The sequence below is a fragment of the Macrosteles quadrilineatus genome, unplaced genomic scaffold (genome assembly GCF_028750875.1).
Source record: "Macrosteles quadrilineatus isolate MER2022 unplaced genomic scaffold, UCM_ALF_1.0 Scaffold_9__3_contigs__length_116548681, whole genome shotgun sequence".
Taxonomy (NCBI): Eukaryota; Metazoa; Arthropoda; class Insecta; order Hemiptera; family Cicadellidae; genus Macrosteles; species Macrosteles quadrilineatus.
The window spans coordinates 114,232,996-114,260,029 of NW_026542602.1; the positions used below are offsets into that span (position 1 = coordinate 114,232,996).

General features: G+C 35.2%; 1 protein-coding gene across 4 annotated transcripts; it reads left to right on the forward strand.

The window, feature by feature from the left end:
- The first annotated feature begins 2,062 nt into the window (after positions 1-2,062).
- LOC129003438 (protein LSM14 homolog A-like) lies at positions 2,063-26,614 on the forward strand. 4 transcript variants are annotated; one of them, XR_008491636.1, is made up of 10 exons: positions 2,063-2,277; positions 10,133-10,278; positions 14,444-14,720; positions 15,571-15,697; positions 16,354-16,591; positions 17,927-18,194; positions 20,597-20,774; positions 21,438-21,658; positions 22,635-22,739; positions 26,142-26,614. XR_008491636.1 is itself a non-coding variant. In XM_054431732.1 (9 exons), exons 1-9 carry the CDS (start codon positions 2,157-2,159, stop codon positions 26,147-26,149), a joined length of 1,584 nt encoding a protein of 527 aa, XP_054287707.1. In that variant the 5' UTR covers positions 2,063-2,156; the 3' UTR covers positions 26,150-26,614. The 4 variants fall into 4 exon arrangements, 1 of the variants encoding a protein (XP_054287707.1); XR_008491637.1 differs by having other exon boundaries at positions 14,444-14,597; positions 15,559-15,697; XR_008491638.1 differs by having other exon boundaries at positions 14,444-14,597.
- Positions 26,615-27,034: the final 420 nt, after the last annotated feature.

Here is a 27,034-nt window from a genome sequence, read left to right on the forward strand (position 1 = left end):
CACCGGATTGCCCATCGGATCCACGTCAGAGCAAATATCCATTGCTCTGCCAGAAGCACGGTTCTTTTCCGTACCGAAAATGGGTACGGTATAGAAAACGCATAAATACAAAGCTACGTCAGTGAATCACAGTGACTCAGTGTTTCCACACACATGTGCTAAAACCAATTCCAATATGAGTCTAAGCCAAGTACAATGCGAGTCTACTAAAATTGGGCTAGGGCCCCCAAATCCCGAACAAGTCCATAATGAGCCTGCTTAATCTACCGTTTTGTACCTTTATACCTTTATACCTTTATACCATGTATCCATCGATGACCAGTAGTGACTGGATAGATTTCGTCAAAGAAAAAACATTTTAAACATTTTAGTTTTAGTACTTTTTAATTTATGTGGTTAACATGGCTGTAGATTACGAGGCCCATTCACCATTTTCCTCTGTGAAATATTCCTTCATGGAGTACAGGGGCCGCGCCTTGAGTAGTTCCTCCACTCTCTTTTTAAAACTCTTAAGAGGGAGTGACTTTATGTCTTGGTGCAGGTGGTTATAGAGTCTGATGCCAAGGACCGGATAACAGTCTTTTTGTTTACTGAGCCTGCAGAAAGGAACGTTTAGGTCTTCTCCTTTTCTCGTATTGTAACGATGTAGCTGGTTTCTGCAGCTGAGGTTATCTATATTTTCCTTGATCTGCACCAGACAGCTATAGATGAATTGGCTGTATATAGTCATTACTCCTAAGGCTCGGAAAAGTGGCCTACAGTGTTCATGTCTTTCGCTGGATGTTATGGCTCTTATGGCAGCCTTTTGAACTATCAGAATGTTCTTGGTCTCTGAAGCGTGTCCCCAGACAATGACACCATAGCTCATCAAGCTGTGGAAGAGGCCATAATAGGCCAGCTTTAAATATGTATCTGTGACCAGATTTTTTAATTTTCTTAAGAGGAAAACAGTTCTGTAAAGCCTGCTTTCCAACTCATTTATATGTTTGTCCCATGTCAACCTACTATCCAGCCAAAAACCTAGTAGTTTGACAGGTTGTTGTTGGAGAGTTTGGGGTTTTAAACTGCATATAAGTTCTTGGGTTTTATCATTGTTTATTTTGAGTTTGTTTGATGAAAACCAGGCTTTTGCCTCGTCCAGAATTTCAGCTGCTTCGAGTTTTAGTTGGTCCAATTGACTATTGCTCGTGATGAGGGTGGTGTCATCCGCAAAGAACAGGGTTCTCCCGTCAGTCCCCAGGTCGTTGATAAAAATCAGGAAGAGAACAGGCCCCAGGATAGAACCCTGGGGGACCCCTAAGCTGACATTCAGGTCACTGGAGAGAGCTCCCCTTATAGATACCACTTGCTTTCTGTCTCTCAAATAGTCATGAAAAGTTTTTAATGCAACATTCTTTATCCCGTATCTTTCCATTTTCCTCAGGAATGTATGGAATGTATCCATCATTCCAAGCTTAGAGTGGGTTTGTGCCCATGAGTTCGAGTAGGTTTGGGGTTGGGACTTGGGTTGGACTTGGGGAGCCAAACCCATAACAAGTTGAACGACTAACTGCCAACTTCGGTCTCTAAAACAAAAGGTCGTATGTTTAATCCATGGTAGAACTGACAACAGTTCAATTAAGATATCAACAACCAACACAACAATCAATAATCGCACATCAAAAATGTTTAGGGTACCTCATGACGAATTAAAATTCATGTTATTTAATGGTTTGAGGGTGTATTATTGGCCTTTTACCGTATGTTTTATCTACGCTTTCAGGAAATGTGACTATTGAATTGGCCAGAAGCTTTGACGATAGTAGCCTATTTAGTATTCAATGCCAGTAGTAATATATCTCTTAATTTTCATATATACTTACTTTCCTTGCTAAAGTAAAAGCATTAGTCTATGGTAAAAGATTATATTTAATTATTTCAAGTTCTTCAATTATTTTTACATTCTACACTGCTATACTACATAAATTTGAAAACTTAAAGTATATGGTTTTGTTGTGTTGGCTACACATTTACAGTTAATCCAACCAACCATGCAAAAAGCAAGCCGCCATTTCTTCCTTGTCTGTCTTCTCCTGGCTTGTGGCTGTGTCATTTTGTTCTGTGATGTGGTAGTGATCGCTTGAATCGCGAAGTTTCCATCATTTCATTAGACCATAATGTCTTCATCTATGCCTGAGATCGGTAGTAAAATCAGTTTAATATCTAAAGCTGATATTAGATACGAGGGGAAACTTTTTACAGTCGATCCAAATGAATGTACAATCGCTCTTTCTCATGGTAAGTCTTTACTGCGTAGGCCTACATCGATTTTCTCTTTTCAATCTTACATTAGATATTTCATTATATTAAACACTTTTATGCTTCTATAATGGAGTAATATATTTTAATTCCATCGTCCTTGCTAAATATTGATTATTTCTTGAAACATTTTTAAGCTCACGATAAAATATTAAGTTAGATTTAATGCGGTTAGGCCACAGAAACCATGGAGGTCTGTCATGATATTTCATGTTTAAAAAGTTTTTGTCTCAACATGTCTTTAGTGCACATGTGGTCTTCCACTTATAAAAGTTTAAGGTTCTTTTGAATAATTAACTCCATTTATTTATGGGCCAATGATGAATTTTATTGATATAACTTACCATTAATTTTGAGATAGGGCTAGCCTACAAAAAAAAGGTTATTTTGAATTGTCTGCTTTTTATTGTTTAGGCCTACTTAAAGAAATCTCTCCTTTTGATAGAATAATTTCAGATCCTTTTTGGGTATTTATTCCGTACAGGTGCCTCCAAACGAATTTTTAATTTTGATGTCTTACTTTAACTTGTATTTTTTTACCTCCTGAACCCAAATTTAGGCCTTATACCATTATTTTTCACCGCTGATGAATATTTCTCAAGATATCGCTGTAAAAATATGGTACTTGAGTATTAAACGGAGGCCACCATTACGAAACGCGCCGCGGCACTTATAGAGGGTTAAATTGTTATAGATGTTGTAGTAGAACTATTCTAGTATTGTTGTGAGTCGAGCGTTATCAGATGAGTCATGTGTCTACTCGCAGAATCCCCTCCAAGTAGGCCAAGGTCAGGGTCGTTGACCGGAGCGCGCGCCATTACCTGTCATCGCCTGTCACTGTGTCTGGTCAGCTATATCAGTTATAAAATTAAACTATCATAACCTAACCTAACCAACCAAACTTGCTGATAGTGAAAACATCGAATGAAGGTTTACTAATAATCAGTATTATCATAGCTAAGTTAAGAAACTGTAGGTTAGGTGGCTTCCGTTTAATACTCAAGTACCAAAAATATTCAACATTACAATAATCAAGGTAGGATGGATAACATTTACAAGTGGAATGAACTGTGGGTAACTAAATAAGCCTACAGCTGACTGTTTTCAACCACACGACAAGCAACTGGAAGTAACAACTTTTGAACTTTATTAACTCACTCTGATTCTATCATCAGCATTATGACTAGTGACGTCATTTTACTTCACTACAACTAGAACTCAAAACAAAAATACTCTGTTATAACTGTTTAAGCTGCCACGACATATCTAGTTGTTGGACTTGAGAACATTTGAGGCAGTGTTTACCACTTTCATCAAGAGCCGGGCCTATTACGATATCTCAGAGTTTTTAAGGGGTGATTTAAGAAACCTGTAGCCTGCCGGAAGTATGTAAATAGTTGTAAATATTGTTTTTAGCGAATTTCCGTAGTACTCATGGTAAGACCTGGACGCGGGACCAATTTTTTGTTTGTTTTGAGGTCCCTAGAGGCCAAAAACACCATCCGTTCAAATTCATATAGGTATATATATTTATATAGGCTATAGGGGAGAGTGGGGCATATTTGAACACTTTTAAAACTTTAATTTTTTAATAGGTGAATTTATGTGTTTTTAATAACAATATTATTACATTTAGTTGTAACATAATGTTAGCTTTAATTTTTTAAACCCTCCAAGTTAACATGTAATGTGCAATATCTGTTTTCACAAAGGTATGCAAATTTAAAAGTAACTTACCCCACTGGTGGGGTACTTTTGAACAAGAAGTGGGGTACAGTACAATTGAACACACTAATTAAGTAAAATGAAAATTTTTATTTTACAGAAATCGTTATGCATGTGAGTTGATAAAAACAGTTCTTATTTCTATTGAAACTAATTCTTCATTTAATGTTTTAGATTAATGTTATTTATATCTAGAACTTAAATGTTGCAAAGTTAATAGCAAAATTATATTAGTTCGCTGCATGTGCAGTTCTCACACTCATTGTTGGTTGAGGAAGCTTATAGTCTTAAATTATCATTATTCATTACTGTCTTGTATAGGAAACAGATATAATCAGTTGGGGTACATTTGAACAACATGCTTACCATGAGGAAAACATGGTGTTCAAATGTACCCCTCAGGCTCTTGTTCAAATCTACCCCACTAGACACCATTTTGCAAAAAGTTAAATTATGTTTTCTTGGATTGTAATTTATCAATGTGAAGTGCATAATTGTATCTAAATATGTAGGAAGCCATAAGGTAAATGGATTAAACTTATCTGTAATGTAGTTTTTCTAAAATTTACAAATCCCTACTGCTTAAAAAATTTTCTTATGGCGCTCTAAAACTTCTTTTCCCAACAACAAACTAAGAACTGATCAGAAATGGAGGGAGATGAATGCAACCAGTTGCCCTATTGGAGGGCTACATTTTACATCTGGTCCAATGGCCTGCGAGTATAAAAATGACAGCAAATTTAAACCGTTCAAATGTGCCCCGCTCTCCCTATATATGTGTCCATTAGCACGATAACTCAAGCAAAAATGATCCGATTTTGATGAAATTTGGTACAAACATGTAACATACCTACATTTATTCGAACGAGTTTGCGAACCAGCATGATCGGACCATTGAACGGGGGTTTACGGGGGGTTTTATGGGGTTCTCATTTTTGACCCAAAAAACATAAAATTTAGCAATTTCTTCCCAAACCATTTTGTAGAGCTTAAAAAAACAAATAATTTAGTATATTGAAGTCCTATTATGCGCCTAATGGTTACGGAAAAAATTCCGAAAAAATTAAAATTTGAAATTCCCATGTTTTTGTTATGGAGAACAAGTAAAACTGTTGTAGTTTGCTTGTTTATGAACATATTTTGATCAAATTTGGAAAATGTTTTTATTTCTTACTAGGTCTAACTAAGTTATAACATAAAAAAAAAACGGTTTTACCCTCCCTGATTCAGCAAACCTAAGTAGGTACTTGTTAAACTAATTCTATTTAAATAGGAAATAAATGTTATATTTTTAAGTAGACATTTTAGTGCAAATGGAAATTTGCTTAGTCTGCAGGTTTTCTGCGGCGGGGTATTTTTTATTAGTAATCGTGTAAAGTGACGCTTTCAATCCCACACTGTGGGTAAAAGACGAAGAAAGAGGTATTAAGGTAGCCTACTCATATGTGCTGCGTAGTGCTAGTCTGCTACGCCATTACAAGTTCAGTTACAAGTGAAGTTACAAGTGAAGAGAGTAGCCTAACATGGTTGATGAGAAGAATAACATCGTTGATGATAACATTGTAGAAACATTTCAAGTGATTTTGTAGTCAATAATGTTTTCTATAGGCCTAATAGGAATTTTGTCACATTATGGAGATATAGATGGACTGGTGGACGAATTAGGCTACATGTAGTTCTTATTTGGGCATGTCAGGGTGGTTGGTCGTACTTTATGCGAATTGGTGACTGCATTAAGTGTTTTGAAGTAGGTAGACTAGGAAGGTAAAGTTTAGGTTATAATGTATGCCTATCCAGTTGTTAGTTTATGTCGCCTGCAGACTGTTTTTGTAAAATTAAAATCCTGTGAAAAACACTTCAAATTACTTTTTCAAAAATGCTTATTTTTGAAAAAGTAATTACTATAGAATTCGTGCTTTATAAATGCAGGGTGTATTTTCAATAAGTTAACAAAGATTTTCTTTTACTGTTGCCTATTTAAACCAATATTTGGTACAAAACTAATAGCAATTTGTTTAATATCATGTTCACTGTTTGTCAAAATAACCCTGGAAAATAAGGCTTTTTTAATATGTTCAGGTGTTATTGAGTTATCTGATTACATAGTTTGCATAACTGATCTCAAAGAGCTTCGCTCAGTTATCGGATTATATATCAGTTTGATTTAAGAGCACCCAGGGACATATTTCCGAATAGGCGGACTAGGCTCCCGCCTAGGGCGGCAAATTTTAGGGGCGGCAAAATTTTGAGGGTAAAAAAATAAAAAAAACAAAGTTTTAATCTAAAAAAAAATTTAGCAAATAATTTTGGGAACGGCAAAATAGCCATTTCAAATATTTTGATTAAGTATACCGCATCCAAGTCAAACAAACGTCAATAGTTTATTACACAGCTGTGTAGAGTTGTCCGTGCTGCCCTATTGGTCTGGCGGACACGCTCGCCGCGGGACCGGGTCGCCGTGCCGGCCGCTATGTCTAGTGACAAACGTAGAAAACACTCCCTTCTGTTTACTTCATACACCACTACGCAGTGGCAGCACTATAGCTGAAAGATTCTTTTGCTAGGTTAAAATCAAGAAGGAAAGTGTGAACTAAATACTTACCACTGTACCAAACTTAACTAATTTAAAATTGTATATTATTCTTTCAGTAAAAGTACGTAATTTTTCTTTGCAATTCATGTGTTTTTTGTAAGAGAAAAATAGTTTAAGAAAACATATTTCCTTCATTTCAAATCAAAGCCAATAGCACGTCTCTCAAGTGGATCTGACTAATAGTGTTCAATGAAAAGCGTTATAAGAACCATTGTATACAGACGATTTTGTGTGCCGTTTAAAGCCGCAAAATGGGATTGTAAAAATACTGATTAGATAGAAAAAACGGTGCATTCCGTGTAGGCCTATCCAAGTCAGAATGTTTTGAAAAAAAACGGCACAAAAACGTCCGTTTAAAGGGGTCGAAATAGTATATTTCGTACCTAGGGCCGAAAATGAGGTTTCGCCGGCTCGAGATAGTTTTTAGGTTCGAGACGAAGTCAACCTAAAACGATCGAGAGCTGCAAAACCATTTCGGTCCGTGGTACAAACGCCATTTTCCACCACACTTTACCTTAATAGCACTATATTCACCACAATAATTATGCACACTGATAGTCAACACAACTAGAACTTTAAGGTTATGTAAAGAAATAATTTGAGGAATCAGCAAAAATTAAAATAAATAGTTGCTAGGCAGCGGTGACAATAAAACAATTTTATTGCAATGCTATGGATACTGATTGTGTATTTAATATGCATTCATGTTTAAAAAAGTAAGCGATCAGCTGATTTTGCGGCCCTAGGGATGTAAGAACCTGCTCGGTCCCCAAATGACGATGACAGCTGGCATGGCCAGCAAAACGTAACTTTCAGCCACCAATTAACGCAAGTAAAACAGCTAAAAACATCATAGTGTGGTGAAAAGTTATTAAATTTGTTGATGCAGCATGCAATATTACCGATTATTTTTTCCACAAAACCAGCTGACAGGGCATGTATTGGCCATTGGGGTGATATTAGTGAGGTCGGGGAGTGCGTTGAAAAGTGGGAGCGGGAGGGGCGGCGGCAAACTTTGTTGCCTAGAGGCGGCAGATACTTAAATACGTCCCTGAGAGCACCTAAGATGAAGTTAAATGGCACCTTGTTTGTTATCATTTAAACTAACCTAGCCTAAAATCTGCATTGCACTTTACAAGTGGCAGGCCTTCTTAAGAGACCCAACCCAAAACAGAAATAGAAAAAGGGAGTTAAGGGGAAAAAAAGGAACTAGTTTGAAAGAGGACACAATTTGACGTTTTGTAAATTTAACTTATCTTAAAAAAAATAGTTAGGTAGCCTATAGAAAGTACCGGTAACATAAAAAACTTAGTTAGGCTTGCATCTTTTATTTTTTTAAAGTTAAATGGAATGGTAAACATTCCTTGTTTGCCTTGATTTCAAATTAAGTTAAACTAAGCTGAACTGAACTCTATCTTAAAAAAAACCTACCCTTGAACCTTAAATTACCACCGCTGCACAGTGTGAAAAAGTCTTGTCGAAAAGACTGTATAGTTTAAATTTAATTTAAATATTCATATTCTGCATAAATTAATTAAATTACCATATGTATATCGCATAAAAACTACATCCGATACATATAACCAGGGCCGTCTCAAGGGGGGGGCAAGCTGCCCCGGGCGCCGTGGCTGAGGGGGGTGCCGCACAGCGAGTTGAGGGTATTCGCACAGCGACTATTTGTATTAACATAGTACCTATTAAAATATGTGAATGCGACTATTATTACTGGAGGGGAGGTGGCGCCACAAGTACGTTTGCTCCGGGCGCCGCCAACCCTAGGGACGGCCCTGCAACCTTTGACTTTAGACATTCCATCCCCATGTTAAATTTGTAGCCATCTTTTTTATCAAAACTGTTTTAGTTGATGTGAGCCACCTACAGATTGCGCTGATCTAAATTACTAAATTCTGTCGCATACACAAACTTTTTTACAAAGTCAACCTTAGGGAATGACTTATGGTGAGCTATTTATAACAACCTGTTATGCTGTTATGACCCATCAACCTGGTCAGCAACCAAAAATAAGGTATCAAATAGAAATTCAGACACTACCGGTAGCACTTTCTGTGACTGGCTCACACAACTACGTTCTTTTTTAATAAAAAATTGGCAACAGCTGGTCCATATAGATGGTATGTCTACTTCTGCATCCAATAGTCAATGATAACTTATGATTTATCAAAGTAGCCAGACTAATATGTAATTTGATATTTTATGAACTTAAAAGCCTAGGTTCTCTGCAGAATCCCAAAGCAGTATCAGTAGGCCTACAATGCATTTCAAAGGCATAGGTAAATTATTTTTTCTTGGAGAGAAATCTAATGATTGTAATATTTGAATATATGCCTGTTACAATAATTTTATCAAATTTCTCATATTATAGTACTCCCTGTAGTAAGACCTGGACCTGGGACTGATTTACTTTATCGTTTTGAGGTCTCTAGAAGCCAAAAACACCATCCGTTCAAATTCATATACACCTATAGGCCTATAGGGCATTTGTTTACTTTAGGGGCTTCTTAAGAATTTTGAAAAAATGTTTTTTCTCATTATTTGGCCTATTTTGAACACTTTTTACATTTGGCACTTTAAGGACAAACGCCTATTTCACCCTGCAAATCACAAAAATTGTTAAAAATCAGCCTTTTATATATATAGCCTATATGTATATGTGTGTGTGTGTGTCCATTAAAACAAAAACTCCAACAAAAATCATCCGATTTTGATGAAATTTGGTACAAACGTGTAAACCTACGCTTATTCGAGCTAGTTCGCAAACCAGCATGATGGGAACGGGGGTTTTATGCCATGGCGTTAAAATGGGTTTTTCCCCTTTTCTATCATAAAAAACCATTTTTGAGAGCTTAAAAGAACAAATAATTTAGTATGTTGAAGTTTTATCATGTGCCTAATGTTTACAGAGAAAATTCCAAAAAAGGGTATATCATAGGCCTAATGGTGTGCTATAAATAAATCCAACATTTAGCACGGTATCCTAAGTTTACATGCCAATGTTCGAGATAAGTATAGTGGCTTTTAAAATCTGTCTTGCTTTATTTTAAAGTATCAGTTTCTATATATATATTACAGTGCTGTGTATATATTTATTTTTTTAACTTTATTAGACTATTTTATTCATGGGTTAAAACCCATGTTAAATAGGGGGATTTGTAAAACTGGCAATTTTTGACATTTGTAATTGGCATTGAAAGTTATGTTACGTAAGGTTAAAAGAAAGCTTAAACTTAATTGAAATAGTGGCTATTATTTCAAGGATGTGTTGAAAAAATGTATTGTATTGACACGCTAGTTAAACAAGGAAAAGCTAGAGTACTACCTATACACTATTTTCTTAAGATATTTTTTCTTTTGCTATCAACGCTTGTGGCATTAAAAGTATTGAGCTATTCAAATCACAATGATATTTTAGAAGGACCTGTGTACTGAAGAAATAAAATTGTTTTCTATGTTTAATTTTTAATTCTTCATTAGGCCTAATTACTTTTTGTTATGCAGTGCGCTCGTTTGGTACAGAAGACAGGCAGGCGCAATACCCAGTGCCTGCACAGAGTCAGGTGTATGAATATATTCTGTTCCGAGGAACAGACATCAAGGACATCAGTATCATCAATACACAACAGCTTCCTGATGATCCGGCTATCGTAAGTACAGGCCTATTTACTGTTAGCAAGGTTATAATTGGACATGAATTTTCCATCAACAATAATTATAAACTAAAGATCTGGTTTAAAAAATCAGCAGACTTAGTCTCAATAAAAGCAACACAATGCATTATTTTAGGGAGAAATCGGATTTTCTCAAAAATGGCCCGAACTATTTTCTTAAATATTTAGTACCTATGTTATTGTCCTTTAAATTCTGAACAAAATGGTACAATTCCCATTTCCATAAAAATTATGGTTCAAAAGTTATTGTAACGTATGTTATTTTCCCATAAAAAACAATAAAATGACAAAAAATCAGATTTTTGGAGAAAAGCTGGTTTTGATCCAAATTAATATGTTATGGTCCATATAATAATTCTAAAAAAATAGTACTATAGCTCTAATCCAACAATTAACGTAATTGTTACCCATTTCTGCAACAATTACTGTTCAAAAGTTATTGCAACTTTTGTGATTTTTAACTATAAAATATCATAATTTACTCTCACCGCTTATCCATGATAAAGGTTGTTGACAAGCTTGTGGGAGAAATTATGTGTCAGAATGCTGATACCGTTTATTTAGCATATTTGGGAAAGTTAGTCAAAAATCCTAACTAGTAGAAGTTATTAGGTAGTTAGTCCCGTAAAAAGTAACCGATGGAAGTTATTAGTTAGTTAGTTTTTAAAGTAACTGATAGCAGTTATTAGTTAGTTTAAAAACGAACTGATAGAAAATAAAGTTAGTTTTCGTAGAAGTTAGCTGTTTGTTGGCAGGACTACAAACATAGAAGGGCTAACCCAAGCGCTCGAAAAGTGATGCCAGCCCCCCTCCCCTTGCGGGTGTGACGTAGCGGCGGGAGGTGTCTCGTGCAGCAGTACAGTATCTCATACCTGTGTTTGCACTTGCTCTGTTGTGAATTTTGTTCTAATAATCCAGATTGATGACTATATCGGTTTTTCATAACGTATTTATTGACAGTTAACTATATGATAATACAATATATTTTTAATACAGAAATAATAATAGCAATAGGTCTACTGTCAAATGATAAAGGTTGTTGACAAGCTTGTGGGAGAAATTATGTGTCAGAATGCTGATACCGTTTATTTAGCATATTTGGGAAAGTTAGTCAAAAATCCTAACTAGTAGAAGTTATTAGGTAGTTAGTCCCGTAAAAAGTAACCGATGGAAGTTATTAGTTAGTTAGTTTTTAAAGTAACTGATAGAAGTTATTAGTTAGTTTAAAAACGAACTGATAGAAAATAAAGTTAGTTTTCGTAGAAGTTAGCTGTTTGTTGGCAGGACTACAAACATAGAAGGGCTAACCCAAGCGCTCGAAAAGTGATGCCAGCCCCCCTCCCCTTGCGGGTGTGACGTAGCGGCGGGAGGTGTCTCGTGCAGCAGTACAGTATCTCATACCTGTGTTTGCACTTGCTCTGTTGTGAATTTTGTTCTAATAATCCAGATTGATGACTATATCGGTTTTTCATAACGTATTTATTGACAGTTAACTATATGATAATACAATATATTTTTAATACAGAAATAATAATAGCAATAGGTCTACTGTCAAATAGGTGATATTCATAGAATTAGTGGAATTGTTATAAAATAATTAACTAAGAAACAATTAGTATATTTATCTGCCCTAACATTTTAACAGTAAATTGTGATATGCAAATAAAATACAATAGGTAAATTAAATAATCTGTTTAGCTTAATAACTTATTTAGAGTGATTCAAGTTCTATGCTTACACTAACCTCAGTTTCTTTTGATGAAATAAGTAAATAAAACACACATACAGTTGACACAAAACACAAATAACATTTTATTATAGACATTTTCATTTAGACCTATTGTTTACAGGATTTTTAAATTAATCACCAGGAACAATAATGGTTAGGTTATTTCTTCGTAATTTTATTAAACTTCACGTATGCACACGTTTACAACTCAATAAAAAGTCAACTTTTTCCTGAAAGGTGATGTTATATAGAAAGGAATGAATTAAAAATAAGTTTATAAAATCATTTGTTTGATACGACTGTTATTTGGGCTAGTAATTGGCGTATTAATTGTTTTACGCGTGCTACTTTTTTTGGGCTAAGAGATTTTATTGTTTCAAGAGCAGTTTCCCTAATTCCCCATTTTACTTTCCTTATTTTTCTTTAATTAACAATCACCAACCTATATTCTAAGGTGGGTGATAATTTACCTATATTATATACTTATATTCTAAATTAGGCACCTTCCATCAGTATTATCCAAGAAGTTGTGGTTTTAAATCGTCTAAATAATCACTTTCCAAAAACTTTTCACTGCACACTACCATTTTTGGGATCGAAAACATCAGCTCTCTTACACTTCTGTACCCACACACTTCTCAAACTTGAAAAAAAAAAACGTGATACACTACATCTTTTGTTGTATTAGAGCGGTTCCTACAAATTGCAACACTGCAGCCCACCATGGTGTAAAATACTCTTTAAAACTACATGATATGAAACTACTATTACGTGTAAAATAATATCATAACCAAACAATATCATATTTCTATGTAAAAACGTTATAAATAGAAGATAACTGCAGGCGTAAAAGCACGTGTAACAATGGCAGTGTCTATCGGCAGCTCCCACTGCTACGTCACAGCGGTAGAAGGTGGGGTGCGCGAGACGAGGGGGGGGCAGCATCAGGCGGCACGCGTTCACTTCAAAGGACTGGGCTAGCCCTTGTATGTTTGTAGTCCTGGTTTGTTGGGCAGTTTTTTAATAGATTTTGTATGTAATGAAATCATGACACATCTTGGTAACTAATTGTGTTTTAATAAAAATTTGCCACATTTTAGATTACTAAAACAGAAACAAATGACTTAAAACTTACTGTCAGATAATGAACATCAACTGAGGACCAATGTTTTGACACTTGAGATTATACACCAAACAAACATTCCCTCTTCCCACTCCTCGGTGCTTGGGGTGTTGTTATTGGCAGTCACTGCCCTTCCACTGGCCCACTGCATACCAAAGCTACTGGACTTTGACTTTCTCTTTCCCCACCCCCTGTGTTGTTTGTCAACAAGGGCGCTGACCTCTCACGGCCGCACGCAACCCTCACTGATCATGTAAAATAAGTAACCCGTATTTGAGATACTTCCACCTGACCAAAAATCAAACGATTTAAAACCAACGAATATATTATATATTCGTTACTTATCAATCTAACTGAGTAGAAGTTATTTCCAGCACAATAAAATAGAAGTTAGCCAAAAAAACTAACGAATATTGCTATTCGTTAGAACTTTTATTCTATGTAATTCCCAAGTATGTTATTTAGACAACCGTTGCTGTTGTTACAAAGGAACTGAATGCATACTTATAACATATTTTTTAATTGTGGTAAGTAAGGGAAAGTCCAAACCAGGCTAATAAAATTGGACATTTTAACAATACCTTCTTCAAGTTTCATTCTACGCATTGGTTTTAGAAATAGGCCAACTAGAACTATTCAATAATTTAATTTCTATTAAAGAAGAAAGACTATCTATTAAGAAATCAGACGTGGTCATATTAAAATACATAGATGGACAGAGAGTAATAAATTAATTTGTGAACTGACTACTTCACTAACCAGCAGCAATAACTTAGTCCAAATGATTACAGTCTTACCTAAATTCATTGCTTACTTGGTATATATTATATTACAATAGCTTTTTGATATTATTAGGCCTATACTATTTTATCGAGTAACAGAGCAAAAGAGACACATTTTTGATCCGTTTGTCTACTTTAGAAAACATGTTGAAATGTTTCCCAAAATATTCCAAAAAATAAGTGCCACATACTTTTGGGCTGTCACTTAACGGATGCTATCCAAATCCATTTTTTTTTTTGTGGGGGCTGGGGTAATGGCATACCCCTAGCTACTTCGGCCTGGAGACCTTTTGTAGCACCAAATCCAACTTTACATCATATATGTTTTCCTACAAGACACAATTTTTGACCAGTCCCAGTTTGTATTTGTACCACCAGAGCCATTGTGCATTTAAACCAACACAGCTCCCAAAGGTCTTAATGATGTGTAACTAAGAAATTATAGGAGTTCACAACAACACGGAATTAAAAAAAGGAAATATATTCAATAGTGATATTTTATCACAGGTGATGGGCATGGGCCCAGGAGGGATGTCCACCGGCAGTGGCAACTACCCAGGTCAGCCTGGCTTTAACCACACGATGCCTTCGATGCCGCCGCAGTACAGCGGCTACAGGGCCCCAGGGGTTGGTCGGACTGTAGGTCATCAGCCGTTGTCAAGTGAGTTGCCAGACAGCCATCTCCAGCACCCCCCTCCCCACCAGCCACCACCGACACATCAGCCACCTCCTCAGGTTCAGGTCCAAGTGCCGGTCATCCCTATTGTAAAAGAGCCCAACAGCGGTACGTTGTAATTTTCAATAATGAGCATGGACGCATGGATTCTGCTTTGCCACCAGCTCACCCACACGCTTCGGCTCTGCTTGGTTTGCGTTGTTTTGTGCATGTTTTAGATGAGTTGAAAGTACTTTAGAGTAATTGCTTGTTTACAATGAATACTTTAGAATGATTGCTTGTTTACAATGAATACATTTGTTACTATTTGGACCATAAACTGGACATATATTTGCCTATTTGTAATGGTTTTCAGCTTATTTGTGCATGATTAGTAGGGCCTTGAATTTTGTTGGTATTGAAAGTATAGAAGTTGGTTTGTTTTTATTGATTGTAAATTTACCAAACCCAACAATATTCATCTTGCCTTTTGTTGCACTTTAATGAATTGACTTCCATGAATTGGCTTTCATTTACATATGAAAATAAGATTGATAACTGGTAAGTTAGATTACTGCACAAAATAAATTTTAGCTGCAACATTTAACAACATCTTGTTTTATATAAATTGTCACTAATTGATTCTCAGCTAACTGTTATGTACCTTAAAACAGTTTGTTTTATGTGGCTTGATTAAGAAAGTCATTTCAATTAAGCATGTAGATTCAAGTTGCTGACCTTATGGATCCTTTTTTTTAAATTGCATAAAAGTATAAGAAATTGATTTAGGCGTTGTAAAAAGGCTAGGTTCATGTTTTTAAATTTTCCGAATTTGTTGAATTCCTATAAAGAACATATACAAAACCCCTCAAGCACAGTTATGTATTTTTTACTACTGTCCTACCAACACTTGATATTTGTTTCTGCAAGTAGTTAGGGTTAAGTGCGGCTAGAGGTTCAGTGTCAGTGTCTGTTCTAGAGCTGCTGTCTGGCTCTCGCTCGTCCACACCGTCTCTGTCTCGCAAGTCTCCCACCAACGACCAAGGTGTCCAAGTTTCACCCAATAAGGACAAGAAGCCTATTCAGCCCCCAATACCTCGTGATGGGTGAGTTAGTTTATCTATTTTCAGCTAACTATCCGTTTATGTAAAACGTCTTAATGAATTATGTACAACATTGAATTTAGTAATGTGTTGTATCTATTTGTTGTAATTTTTGGTTTACTTACTGATACATTTTTACTGCTAAATATCCCACATGGAATTTGTGGAGGACATATTTCTTAGTTTTAATTATTAACATAGCAGGATATGTGTTCCTCAATATAAAAATAGATTGGGATATAAGGCAAATGTTTTCCCAAGTTGTGTCACAGAACTAGGTAAAAACTTATCTTAACTGCTAAGAAGTTTACCTTCTAATGTTGTGTGGATGGCATAAAATATCAAACAAGTGGGAAGGATGATGAGTTTGCACGGTAAAATTGGTTGGTGAATTTAAAATATAATTTAGAAGTTAATCTTGCTCAAAACTCAATTGTTTATTTTATAATGGTGATAAGGTATTTTAAATAACTGCCGTGAAGGTGGTGAACTCATTGGCAAAAATAGTATATAACCGAAAAAACAGCCAATACTGTTTATAAATTCTGCCGGGAATCTTGACCATTTACTGTTAGTGTTGTAGTTTCCAACAGCTACCCGATTATCAGGTATTGTCCAACAGTTTTGCTGCAAATAACATGTCTTATTTTGATTTCCAGCCGTCAGAATAGAAACGATCGTTACCAAGACTCGTATCAGAGGAGAGATTACCGTGGACCAAGGGACAATGATTACAGGGACAGGAATCAGAGGGATGGAGAGTATAGAGATAGGAACCAGAGAGATGGGGACTTTAGGGATCGTGGTCAAAATAATGCACTCAAAGAAGACCACAGGATGCAACGGCAAGGTTCACACGACCGCAGGGACCCGGACAACAGGAGAGAATCCTTCCCAGTCAGTATTTTGCTTGTTATTAAACTGTTTCTTTGTAAATTTGTGGCAGCTTGTGTCATACTTAATTATTATGGAATCTGAACCACATTTTTCCCTTGTAATTTACGAATTGGTCTAATTATCAGGATAGTACTGCGGATAGTCGTAGTACTAACTAGTGTGGATGTTAATACTTACCAGGGCTTATCACATCCACAGATAATGCTTATAAAAATATCCACAATTCAAGACCTCAAAGTAGCTGGATTGAAACAGGACGACGCCACGGTCCCATCCTTCAAAATATTTCATGCAACTACATAGGTCTTACAAGTAAAACCAAATCAAATTTGTAATCATAAAATTGTTTAATGTTCACATACCATCATATAAAATAGGTGGAAAAACAACTGAATGCATCCACTGGGTCGCAGCCACCCGTCAGCAACCAGAACTGTAAAATTGCATTGTGTCTTAAGGAGCCCTTCTCACTATCGGGTCGCAGCGACCCACCTCGGTGGCAGCTACTCGGTCGCCGAAGAACTGCGTCGCTGGTCGGTGGCTTCCACCGTGCATTTTTATCAACCCAACTCGTAGCAGGCTATTGTAGTTTCCCACTAGATGGCTGCGACCTTGCTCTTGGGGATGCGTGCTTAGCTTTTTACTAGCTCTTGGTGGTGTGCGCGCAGCTTGTTTGTCGTCTCATCCCAGTTAAATCTCCTTTAATGTAACCAAGAAGGTCCTTAACTAACTCTAAGACATCCTGAAGAAGTTAAAAAACTTGTCTCCATGCACGCTAAGTTTATCAAATAAAGTAAAATATAAGCCTTTGTCTTGCCTACTCTTAAGAATTGGATGCATCCACATTTTTTGTTTTCTTCTCCACCTTACATAACAAAAGCACAAGCAGGAGTTCCTCATCACTCGAATCCATTTTGACCAATGGGACAATACACGAGGTTAGTGAGAAAGTCACAGCCACCGTGTGGGAAGGGACAAGCGTGGCTGCGACCCAGTGGGAAGGCAACCTAAAACAATGCAAAGAAAAGTGTTATACCAATATAAAAATGCATACTGCTAAATTTAAACCAGGCACAATGACACTTACTATTTTGTTTACTATGATTACTGTTTTGCAAAAATTCTCAAATTCCTTTTTATCTGCAAGTGTAATAAGGATACAGAGGAGTTGTACTGTGTTAAAAATGGTAATAAGATGTTAAATTGAACTGTAATAAATTCAACTGGATTGATGATTCAGTAGAGGGGTTGATTGGATCAAATTCTGTCCTTTAATTTAAATTTCTGGATTTAAGTTTGTTGAAAACTGCATGGTGATGGTGGGGTTATTTACAGGGTCAGCAACAAGGTGGCAGGGGTCAGCAGAACCGAGGAGGCTGGGTGAACCGAGGTGGTCGAGGCGGTGGTCCTGGCATGAGAGGTCGCGGTCGAGGCGGAGCACCAGGAAACTTCAACAGAGCCCCGGGCTCAGGGCAGGCGCAGCAGAACAAGAACAACACAGGCAAACAGAACACACTCAAGTTTGAAGAGGAGTATGACTTTGACAAGGCCAACTCAGAGTTTGAAGAACTAAAAAATAAAACAGCCAAGCTGAAAATTTCTGGTTAGTAAATGTTGCTACACTTTTAATGTTAAGATGTCAATAAACCTGTAAAAATAACAGGTGTTCCCTCAAGATATATTAGCCTTTTTTAAAAATATTTTTATTAGGATAGCAGTAGCAGGTTACAATTACAATTAGTCTTTTTTGGTATACACTTTTTGTTATAACCAATGAGTTCAAAATCAAAAGAAAAATTCCAATTGTAGTGTAGAAATGCCAACCTTCCATTCACTGCAAAATCATATTTTATATACACACACAAGACTAAGGGTCTAGATAATTCACTGGCTATAGTCCTAAAGTTTTTAGTTAAGAATGAATTAATTAAGCTAAGGTTGAAGGGTCTCTGGATTTTGTTACTGATGAGAGAGTTCCCATCTTCGGAGTTGGGAGGAGCTAAAGCTCTTAACGATTTTGAGGTGAAACACTGGTAATGCGGTTGGGGACTGGGTTATGTTTGTAGCCTGCTTTCATCTTGCCTTTGTCTGTTCATGCAAGTGTTAAGTTTTGCTGTACATAATTGGAGGTTAGTTATTTAGTTTAGAGCTGGTGAAGGTATTGGATGGTTGATTTACCTCACTAGTTTAGCATTTCCTTTGTCCTATGATTAGTGAAACAAGAGTACACATTATGTTAATTTTTTCATTGCCATGGATATTTTATGTTCATTGTTCATTGAATTATGAGGTGTTTTTAGTGAATTTCTCATATAAGGAATAAGCTGTTACCAAAGGTTTGTCTCATGGTAAGACCTAGACCCAGGACTGATTTACTTTTTTGTTTTGATGTCCCCCATGGCAAAAAACACCATCCGTTCAAATTTATATATATAATAAAATGAATTCTTAAAGGGTCTTCAGATTAAAAATGTGTTTAAATATTAAAATAGTAGCATTAATAACTATTTTTTCTGATAGGCCTATATATAGTTAGCACGATAAGTCAAGCAAAAATGATCCTATTTTGAGGAAATTTGGTCCAAACGTGTAAACCTACATCTATTCAAACAAGTTCACGAACCAGCATTATAAGAACTAGGTTTTTTGGGGTTAAAATAAGTTTTTTTTAAATATTTTACCCTCAAAACAATAACAATTTGAAAGAGGTTGAAACAAATTTAAAAAAAAATGTAAATTTTAAATTCACATGTTATTTTTAGATTTTAAACAGTTAAGTAAACTGTTGTAGTTGACTTGTATATGGAAGTATTTTGATCAGATCAAACTTGGCAAATTTATTTTATACTAAGCTTTATATATTTTACTAAAACATGCACTTTATTACCTTCCCTGTAGCAGTAAACTAAGGTACTCGTTAAACCCAATAACATTTTAATTGATGTGAAAATTTTTATTTTAATTGATTATAAGTGAAAATCCAATCAGGCGAATGAGAATGGGTGGCATTGTTGTTACAACTGTAATTATACAGTGTGCAAATTAAGTCTTGAAACAAATCTGTATTTTTAAAACCGAAATAGATAGAAATATTCTGTTTGTAGCATTGATTCTTGACGTACGATGATAAATCATTTACAAAGAAAACACCTCAATATAATATTCTTATTTGTTTGCCAAAAGACTGTTTTCTTATATAGATAAATCTTATATAGTCAGATGTTTTTAAATTGTTTTTGGTTAAAAACAAATAAGAGTTTTAGTTGTTGTTTGATGTATGAAAAATAAAGAATATGGTTTGGTTTTTGTTCACATTTATTAATGTCATTTCTGATATTTTATATTAACTGATCGTCCGTGATATCGAGTAGATTGAACCACGCATATTGACGATTTCATTCTTAACAAAAGTTTTGCAATTTTTTACCCCCAAAAATTTTTTTTACCCCCTTAGCCGGGTAGGGGGTAAAAAAAAAATTTTATTTTTACCCCCTTAGCCGGGTAGGGGGTTGGAGTGACATTTTTTTCAAATAGCAACCCCTATTGAGCTATTCAAGCTCATTCTGAATATTCATTTTGAAGGGTTTGTCAAAAGAAACACAATGACGCAAACCCGAGGTGAATATCTCACCCCTAGCCAAAATGGCGGGTATTCCAAAATGGGTGCCTTTTCAAAAAATCAATTTTTGGAATACCTGCCTTTTTGGCGAGGGGTGAGATATCTACCTCGGGTTTGCGTCATTGTGTTTCTTTTGACAATTCCTTCAAAATGAGGGGTTGCCATTTGAAAAAAATAAGTTACTTCTACCCTGTTAGGGGGGTTAACAAATATTTTGATGTAAAATATTACGGAACCTTTGTTAACAATCAAAGCCACAAACAGAATATTTCTATCTATTTCGGTATAAAAAATAGAGACTTGTTTCAAGACTTAATTTACACACTGTATAGTGTAGTTCCAGTGCTTTGTTGACCTGACCACTGACCAGTTTATTGTGTCATCAGATGGAGAGGTAGAGAAGCCCAAGGTGAATGGTGAAGACAAGAAGGACGACTCTGGCAATGAGACTGGTCTGGGAGAGGGAGAGCCTGAGGAGGAGCCTGAACAGGAAGTCATCTACTACGACAAGGCTAAGAGCTTCTTTGACAACATCAGCTGTGAGGCAGTGGAGAGGAGCAAAGGGTACGTGTCCACTCTATCTAAATGTTTGCCTTTCCTACTGTTCACTAGTGGAGTCTTGATAATGGAAGAGGATCTCAAAGATGATATATTTTTTATTGATTGCTAAATCACTGGTTTTCATAAATACATTCAAACAAAGAAGGAGTGGATACACAACAATCGTACTCAAGGAAAGAATGATCCAAGTACTATCACCACAAGAGTAGGCCTACTTTGTTCTCTGAAGAAGCCTCCTTGTAAAGATAAGGTAACAAGGTACCTTGTTGTGTGAGACATTGTTCACCTCTTGTGATCTTATCGTGTGTTGTCAACTGCCTGGAACTATTCTCTTTGGCAAGTTAGTTGTGTTTCCGTTCCTTCTTGCTCAATGTATTTTTAAGATTCAAGATTCTATATTTGATCATTGAACATGAAATACAGTAATAGACCATGTCAGATTAGTTAGGCTACATATAAAAACATTACATATCAGGTACATGGTGAATAGACGTTTTTGAGTTGACTAGATTTGAGTAGGCTATAGGTTAACATTTAAGCTGTAAATACTATCTCTAGGTTATTTTTGTGGATACCATGTGAAAGTAATGTTCCAAAATTACTATAAAGTTTACGCCACTAAAACTATTTTAGTTATCAAATGTCATATTTTAATTTTGGTAACAGACGATCTCAGAGAACTGACTGGAGGACAGAGCGTAAACTTAACTCTGAAACATTCGGAGTGGCTTTGGCACGACGAGGAGGCTACCGAGGCCGAGGCGGGTACTACGGTGGCCGTGGAGGTTACCGAGTGTACAACAACCGAGGCTACAACAACCAGCGAGGAGGTCGTAACCCTATGAACAACACAGGCCAGCCCAGGCCTCTGCATCAGCCACCCCAAGGTAAAAACCTGTCAAGACGACTGATAGATGAATCTAAACTGCATGATTACTTTTAGCATTGGAAAATTAAGTAGACATCCCGTCTATAATGGACCAGCTGTATTCAATTGAGAATAAAAGAGAAAAGGTTGTTGAATGAGCCACTCATTGAGTATACTACAATCAATATTATATTTTATTCCTTAATTTTTGATACTGTGATGGTTGATGTGATATAAAAGGAGCAATAGTTAACAATAAGTTGTCCTTTCATTTTGGCTTCGATTAAACATTGCGTTGTTTTGAACAAAAATCTGTAATTAAGATAAAAACTTTCTGTGGGTGGCTCAACGGAACTCTCTTTTATTCTAAAACTGACAACTTTAAGCCAGGAATGGAATGTCTATTTATACCTACAATCACACAATCTCACGCTTCATTCATAACTCATTCATATTTTTGTTGTGTCCCTGATTAGATGTAGGAACTGCACAGAAGCATTAGGCCTACTTGAAGTATCAAACAATAGCACAAAGCCTTTTAAGGTACACTGATCAATGCACATCTGTGAACTAGTAATGGATTTCTTTAATGTTTACTTCCCCTGTTTAAACAAGAGAAATGTTGGCACAAAATGCAATTTACCATTGAACTATCTCTTGCAACATTATTGATTACTAGGACAAGACAAAGTGCTGCAGTGAGGTGGTAAGAACACAACACTGTTGTTAAATTTTAACTAGGACGTTCCACTGAAATTATAGGTGTTAGCCCTTGTATTCAAATACCAACTTAAAAGCTTACATTTTCATTAGAAAAATTGTATCTGTTGTATGCTATATACATCTAAATTCATTTAGACTAAAATTATAGCTAAATGATTATCTAAAGTTGTTGAGTATCTTAACTCAAGCAAAAATGGTACTTTATGTAATAATTAGTCAAAACCCTTTACATTAATTTTATACAATTTGTAAGTAGCACAATTATTTTACAGCTCCAGTGAAATCAACACCCACTAGTATTACCGTTGCATCTTAATTTACTTGACATAATTTTTACCGAAGAAGATGGGATTAGGCTGCAGTTAAAAACTGTGCAGGTATGCCTTAATACTAACTCTTAGGGTTTGGTATTTCTCCCTAGTAAAATAACCCTAAAACAACATTTTTGTTTAAAAATTGTGTGGCTAGCTAGATCAAGATTTTGGGATAACAATATCAGTAGATAAAGTTTGGAAGTAGTCATGATGCCTAAGAAGGTGGCTATGAATAAAGCCAGGCTTCTAGTACTTCCACTGACTTTAATTTTTAATCATGTGTACATGTTCATTCTTGTAAATGTCACCTCTTGCTGTCTTGGGTATGCAGTAAACATACCAAATGATACAAAAGTTAATATAGCACATTATTTAATTTTATGTAATGTGACAAAATTCAAAGTAGTCAGAATTTTAGACGGTTTGATACGGCGAAAAGCCATTAGCTTTTGAAACTGGACCCAGCTGTCCTTGATCATTGGACTTTTAATAAGTAGTCCTTTCTAAACATATCCTTTTTAAGAAACAGCTAGTTTTAATAGGCCTTAGTAAAAAGCTTCAAAAGATATCTCATTGCATTCCACACTCATCTTTCATTCACATATGTAAAAATACACAGCTTTGTGTGTCTCTTTCAATGTAAAGAAGTAAACAAATTTAAGGTCAGTATGAAACACCTTTTCACCATGTGACTTGGCATAACAATGGTGAATTAAACAGCCATTCGGGGAAGACTATGATGAAGTTTCCATGACCGCGGTTGGCAACGATAATGTATACAAATGAGATATTCAGGATTTTGCCGTGATCGCGGAGGACTAAAATAATGGTTCCATGACCGCCGGAGGCAACAATAATGTTAATGTATATAAACCGTGGGAGATATTTAGCCGTGATGGCAAGTGACGATGATAATGTTCCTCTGACCTTGGGAGACTGATGATGACCTCACAACCATGGGAGATATTCAGGATTTTACTGCAATCGCGGATGAAAATGATAACCTTGGTAGAGGAGATTCAGGACTATGCTGCGGGTATAATAATGTTTCCGTGAACGATGGAGATATTAGGATTTTGCCGCTATTGCATGAGATGATGCTTTTGTGACCCTAGGAAAAATAATGATGTTAAAAATGATCATGATATTAAGGATTATTATTTTTGCAACAAAAGCTCACTGAACTTGGAAGTAATCAGATATATACAAATTTTATATGAGAACAAACTTAAATAAGGCCTTGAATTGGTTGTAGTTATAGCTAAACATTAACGCAGGAACCTGAAAAAACTTAAATCCTGGAAGAAACCTTGAAATTAACTTTTTAAACTTATCCTTTATAGATAACATTCAGTAGCAAAAAGTGAGATGTGTGTGTTGGGTGTTTTATTGCCTTAGAAGGTGTGATCAGAATAATCCATATCGAGATAGATGCTTATGTCATGTCACTACACCTCCTGTATTTTTAGTGTCACTAACTTGCTCATATTCGACTATTTACCTGTGTCATCAACTCCTTCATGTAGTTTGGTCAGTTATTAATAATTGTAATCCCATCTTGTCATTTAAACACAATTCAATAATAAATTAACTGAATAAACCTTTTTCAGATTCGGTTCTGCCACAATATCACATTTTGTTCTCAAATTAAAATAAGAAAAAGGTTGACAATTTCTCAATAATAAAGATGGTTCAAAATGTTGTAAGAAGAAAAGAGATGTGTTGGTAATGTTTTTCATAGGGATGGACGAGATTGGATTTTGAGTTCGAGACGAGATTTTTTATTTCTCATAAAATTTCGAGACGAGATCGAGACGGGATTTCCCTTCTCATACACAACGGGAAATGCACGTTCGGAATTTTTACCTGATTTTGTAACATTGTTAGATGACTGTTTAAATAGAAAAATAAATATATAGGATGGAGAGGACACAGCTAACTCACCTGATGAAAGGTTGCAGACGAGTCAAAGAACACATATGATTATGTGTTCTTTGACTCGTCTGCAATCTTTCATCAGGTGAGTTAGCTGTGTCCTCTCCATCCTATATATTTATTTAATCCAAGCTAAATGCTTTTTCCTAAAAACATAAAAAGAAAAATAATGATAATAGGCAAGAATATTTACAATCTTCTATTAAAAAACATCAGCATAACATTTTTTTATTAATCACGCCTAAATTATTAAAAATGCCTACGATGAGGAAACATAGTGATATCAGTTAGGATAGAACTGAAGATTAGACCTTATCCTAAAATAAAATAAATCATAAAATAAAATATTAATTTTTATAAAATAGTTACTTGTTTTGATTTTTTTTATAGTAATAAAACATTCCTCACATTGCTAACACTTAACAAAACTTCTGAAATGTTATTAAAATAATTAAAGTAATATTTACATTTGAAGAATTAATTAAATAAGAACGCCTTCACAAAGGAAACGCAACTACAACACGCTCCTGTATTGCATTGCATTGACTTTCTGCAGGCGTTTATAATTTTTTTTATTTATTTTTTTTTTTTATTCTCGTCTCGATAAAAATCTCGGCCAAAAAAAATCTTGTCTCGTGTAACGAGATTTAAAATTTCCCGAAAATTTCCCGAAATTTCGAGACTTGACCATCCCTAGTTTTTCACAATGAATGTTCATACAAAGAGTGTATCCTTCATTTTCACTCATATTTAGAAACAACACACTTGCATATAAAGAATAAACCAACATTAAATCAAATAAAAAAATACACATTCACTTTGAAAAACAAAACAAATGAGGGTACCAGTACTGAAAAGACTTCAGTTAATTAAATCGAATGATCTGCCAATTTATACGCTATATTTTTAGAGATTAAAAATTTGAAATATTATGTGCACGCGTCGATCATTCAAATTAATCTTGACTCTTTCTCTTAGTTTGTGGTTTTTGTATGGAGATAACAAGTCTGTGTTAATGTTTAGTATAACAAATGTATCTAAATGGATGCCATAATGTTTTGTGTGTTATGTAATATGCTAAAATAGCTCTTAGCTATTCTGGACCAGTTTCATACTTCAGGGACCCGTCCTTAGTCTTGAAGTTCCAAAGTTAAGCTACAAGAGGTAGGCCCCTATTTATTAGCCTCTATTGCATCCATAAGGGAAACTCAACATTTTAGAATTATTCCTACAGCTTTATTTTATTAAAGCTGTAATTTCTTGACCTACGTAGGGGATTTCATATAAAAAGTTTTACTTGTTTGTTAATCCTACATAATTTTTTAACTTAAATGATATCAAAAAATTAGAAAATATCCACTGTGTAACCCATTTCCTTTTTACTAAAAAACAATACACAGAACGTTGTTCAGAAACCGTAGTTCTGTAATACATAGCATTGTCGAACCCAGTCCTGGTTTTTGTCACATTTTGTATGTCTGTTCCTTATGTAGGTATTATATTCTAATTTATTTTCTTGTTTGTTCCCAGCCAAATAAACATGAAGAAAGATATACTATGAATGTGATGTGATAGACTATGGCTGGATACAATTTTACTACAAGTGACAAAGAGATTATTCCAGGAAAGGTTTTGTGTTTTGTGCTCGATGAGACCTAGGATGAGGCAGGGAGAAGACGGAAGTGGCGTGCTGGGTTGGATCCGTTACGGAAGTGAAAGGAAAGGTTCTCAAAAGAGCAGTAACATTTATGTTAAGTATTGTGGATAATTTAAGGCTGAAGGAATGTGTATTTTTCTTTTAATTATAATGATTTTATAACTTTAAGCTCGTTTGGGTGCTGAATGATGGTTTACTTTTTTTAAACTTAAGTTATTTAAAATGTTATAGTGATTGTAGTTTATTATTGCTGATGGTCTTTGATTTTTATTTCAATCATGCAAACAAAGTACAACCATATTTATTTTTGTATTTATAAGAAATAAAATTTTAATTTTAAACTTTACTCGCTCTACATTGTTTATCATTATAATTCCTGTACAAAGGTAAAAAATCACAAACGCAGGACTGCCTCCTTTTATTCCTATTTTTTACTTTTTAGAGATCGATTAAACAATGTTTTTGTACTTCGACTATTTAATAAAGACAACATTTAATTAGTTAGTGTACATTATTTTCCACTTTGAATTTCATTAAAGTGCTATGTCTGGGTTTAAATATGTATATCCAAACCTTGAATTGAATAAAGTAATTATAATAATTATATTAATTTAAGTGTGTCCCGAATAAGTTGTTTCTATTTTAACTTTCAACACAACCAGCTTATCAAAATGTATAGCTAAGCTAAAGCTTTGGGTGATAACCATTATCTTCAGTAAACTGACAATCATGTTTGTTGCTGGTATTTTTTGTGGTGTTGTAGTAT

Excerpts from the sequence above, each read along its gene's own strand:
- LOC129003438 (XM_054431732.1), top strand. The coding sequence starts at position 2,157 with ATGTCTTCATCTATGCCTGAGATCGGTAGTAAAATCAGTTTAATATCT. Across the intron at positions 10,279-14,443 it reads TTCCTGATGATCCGGCTATC|GTGATGGGCATGGGCCCAGG; the intron begins GTAAGTACAGGC and ends ATTTTATCACAG. Across the intron at positions 16,592-17,926 it reads ACAGGAGAGAATCCTTCCCA|GGTCAGCAACAAGGTGGCAG; the intron begins GTCAGTATTTTG and ends GGTTATTTACAG.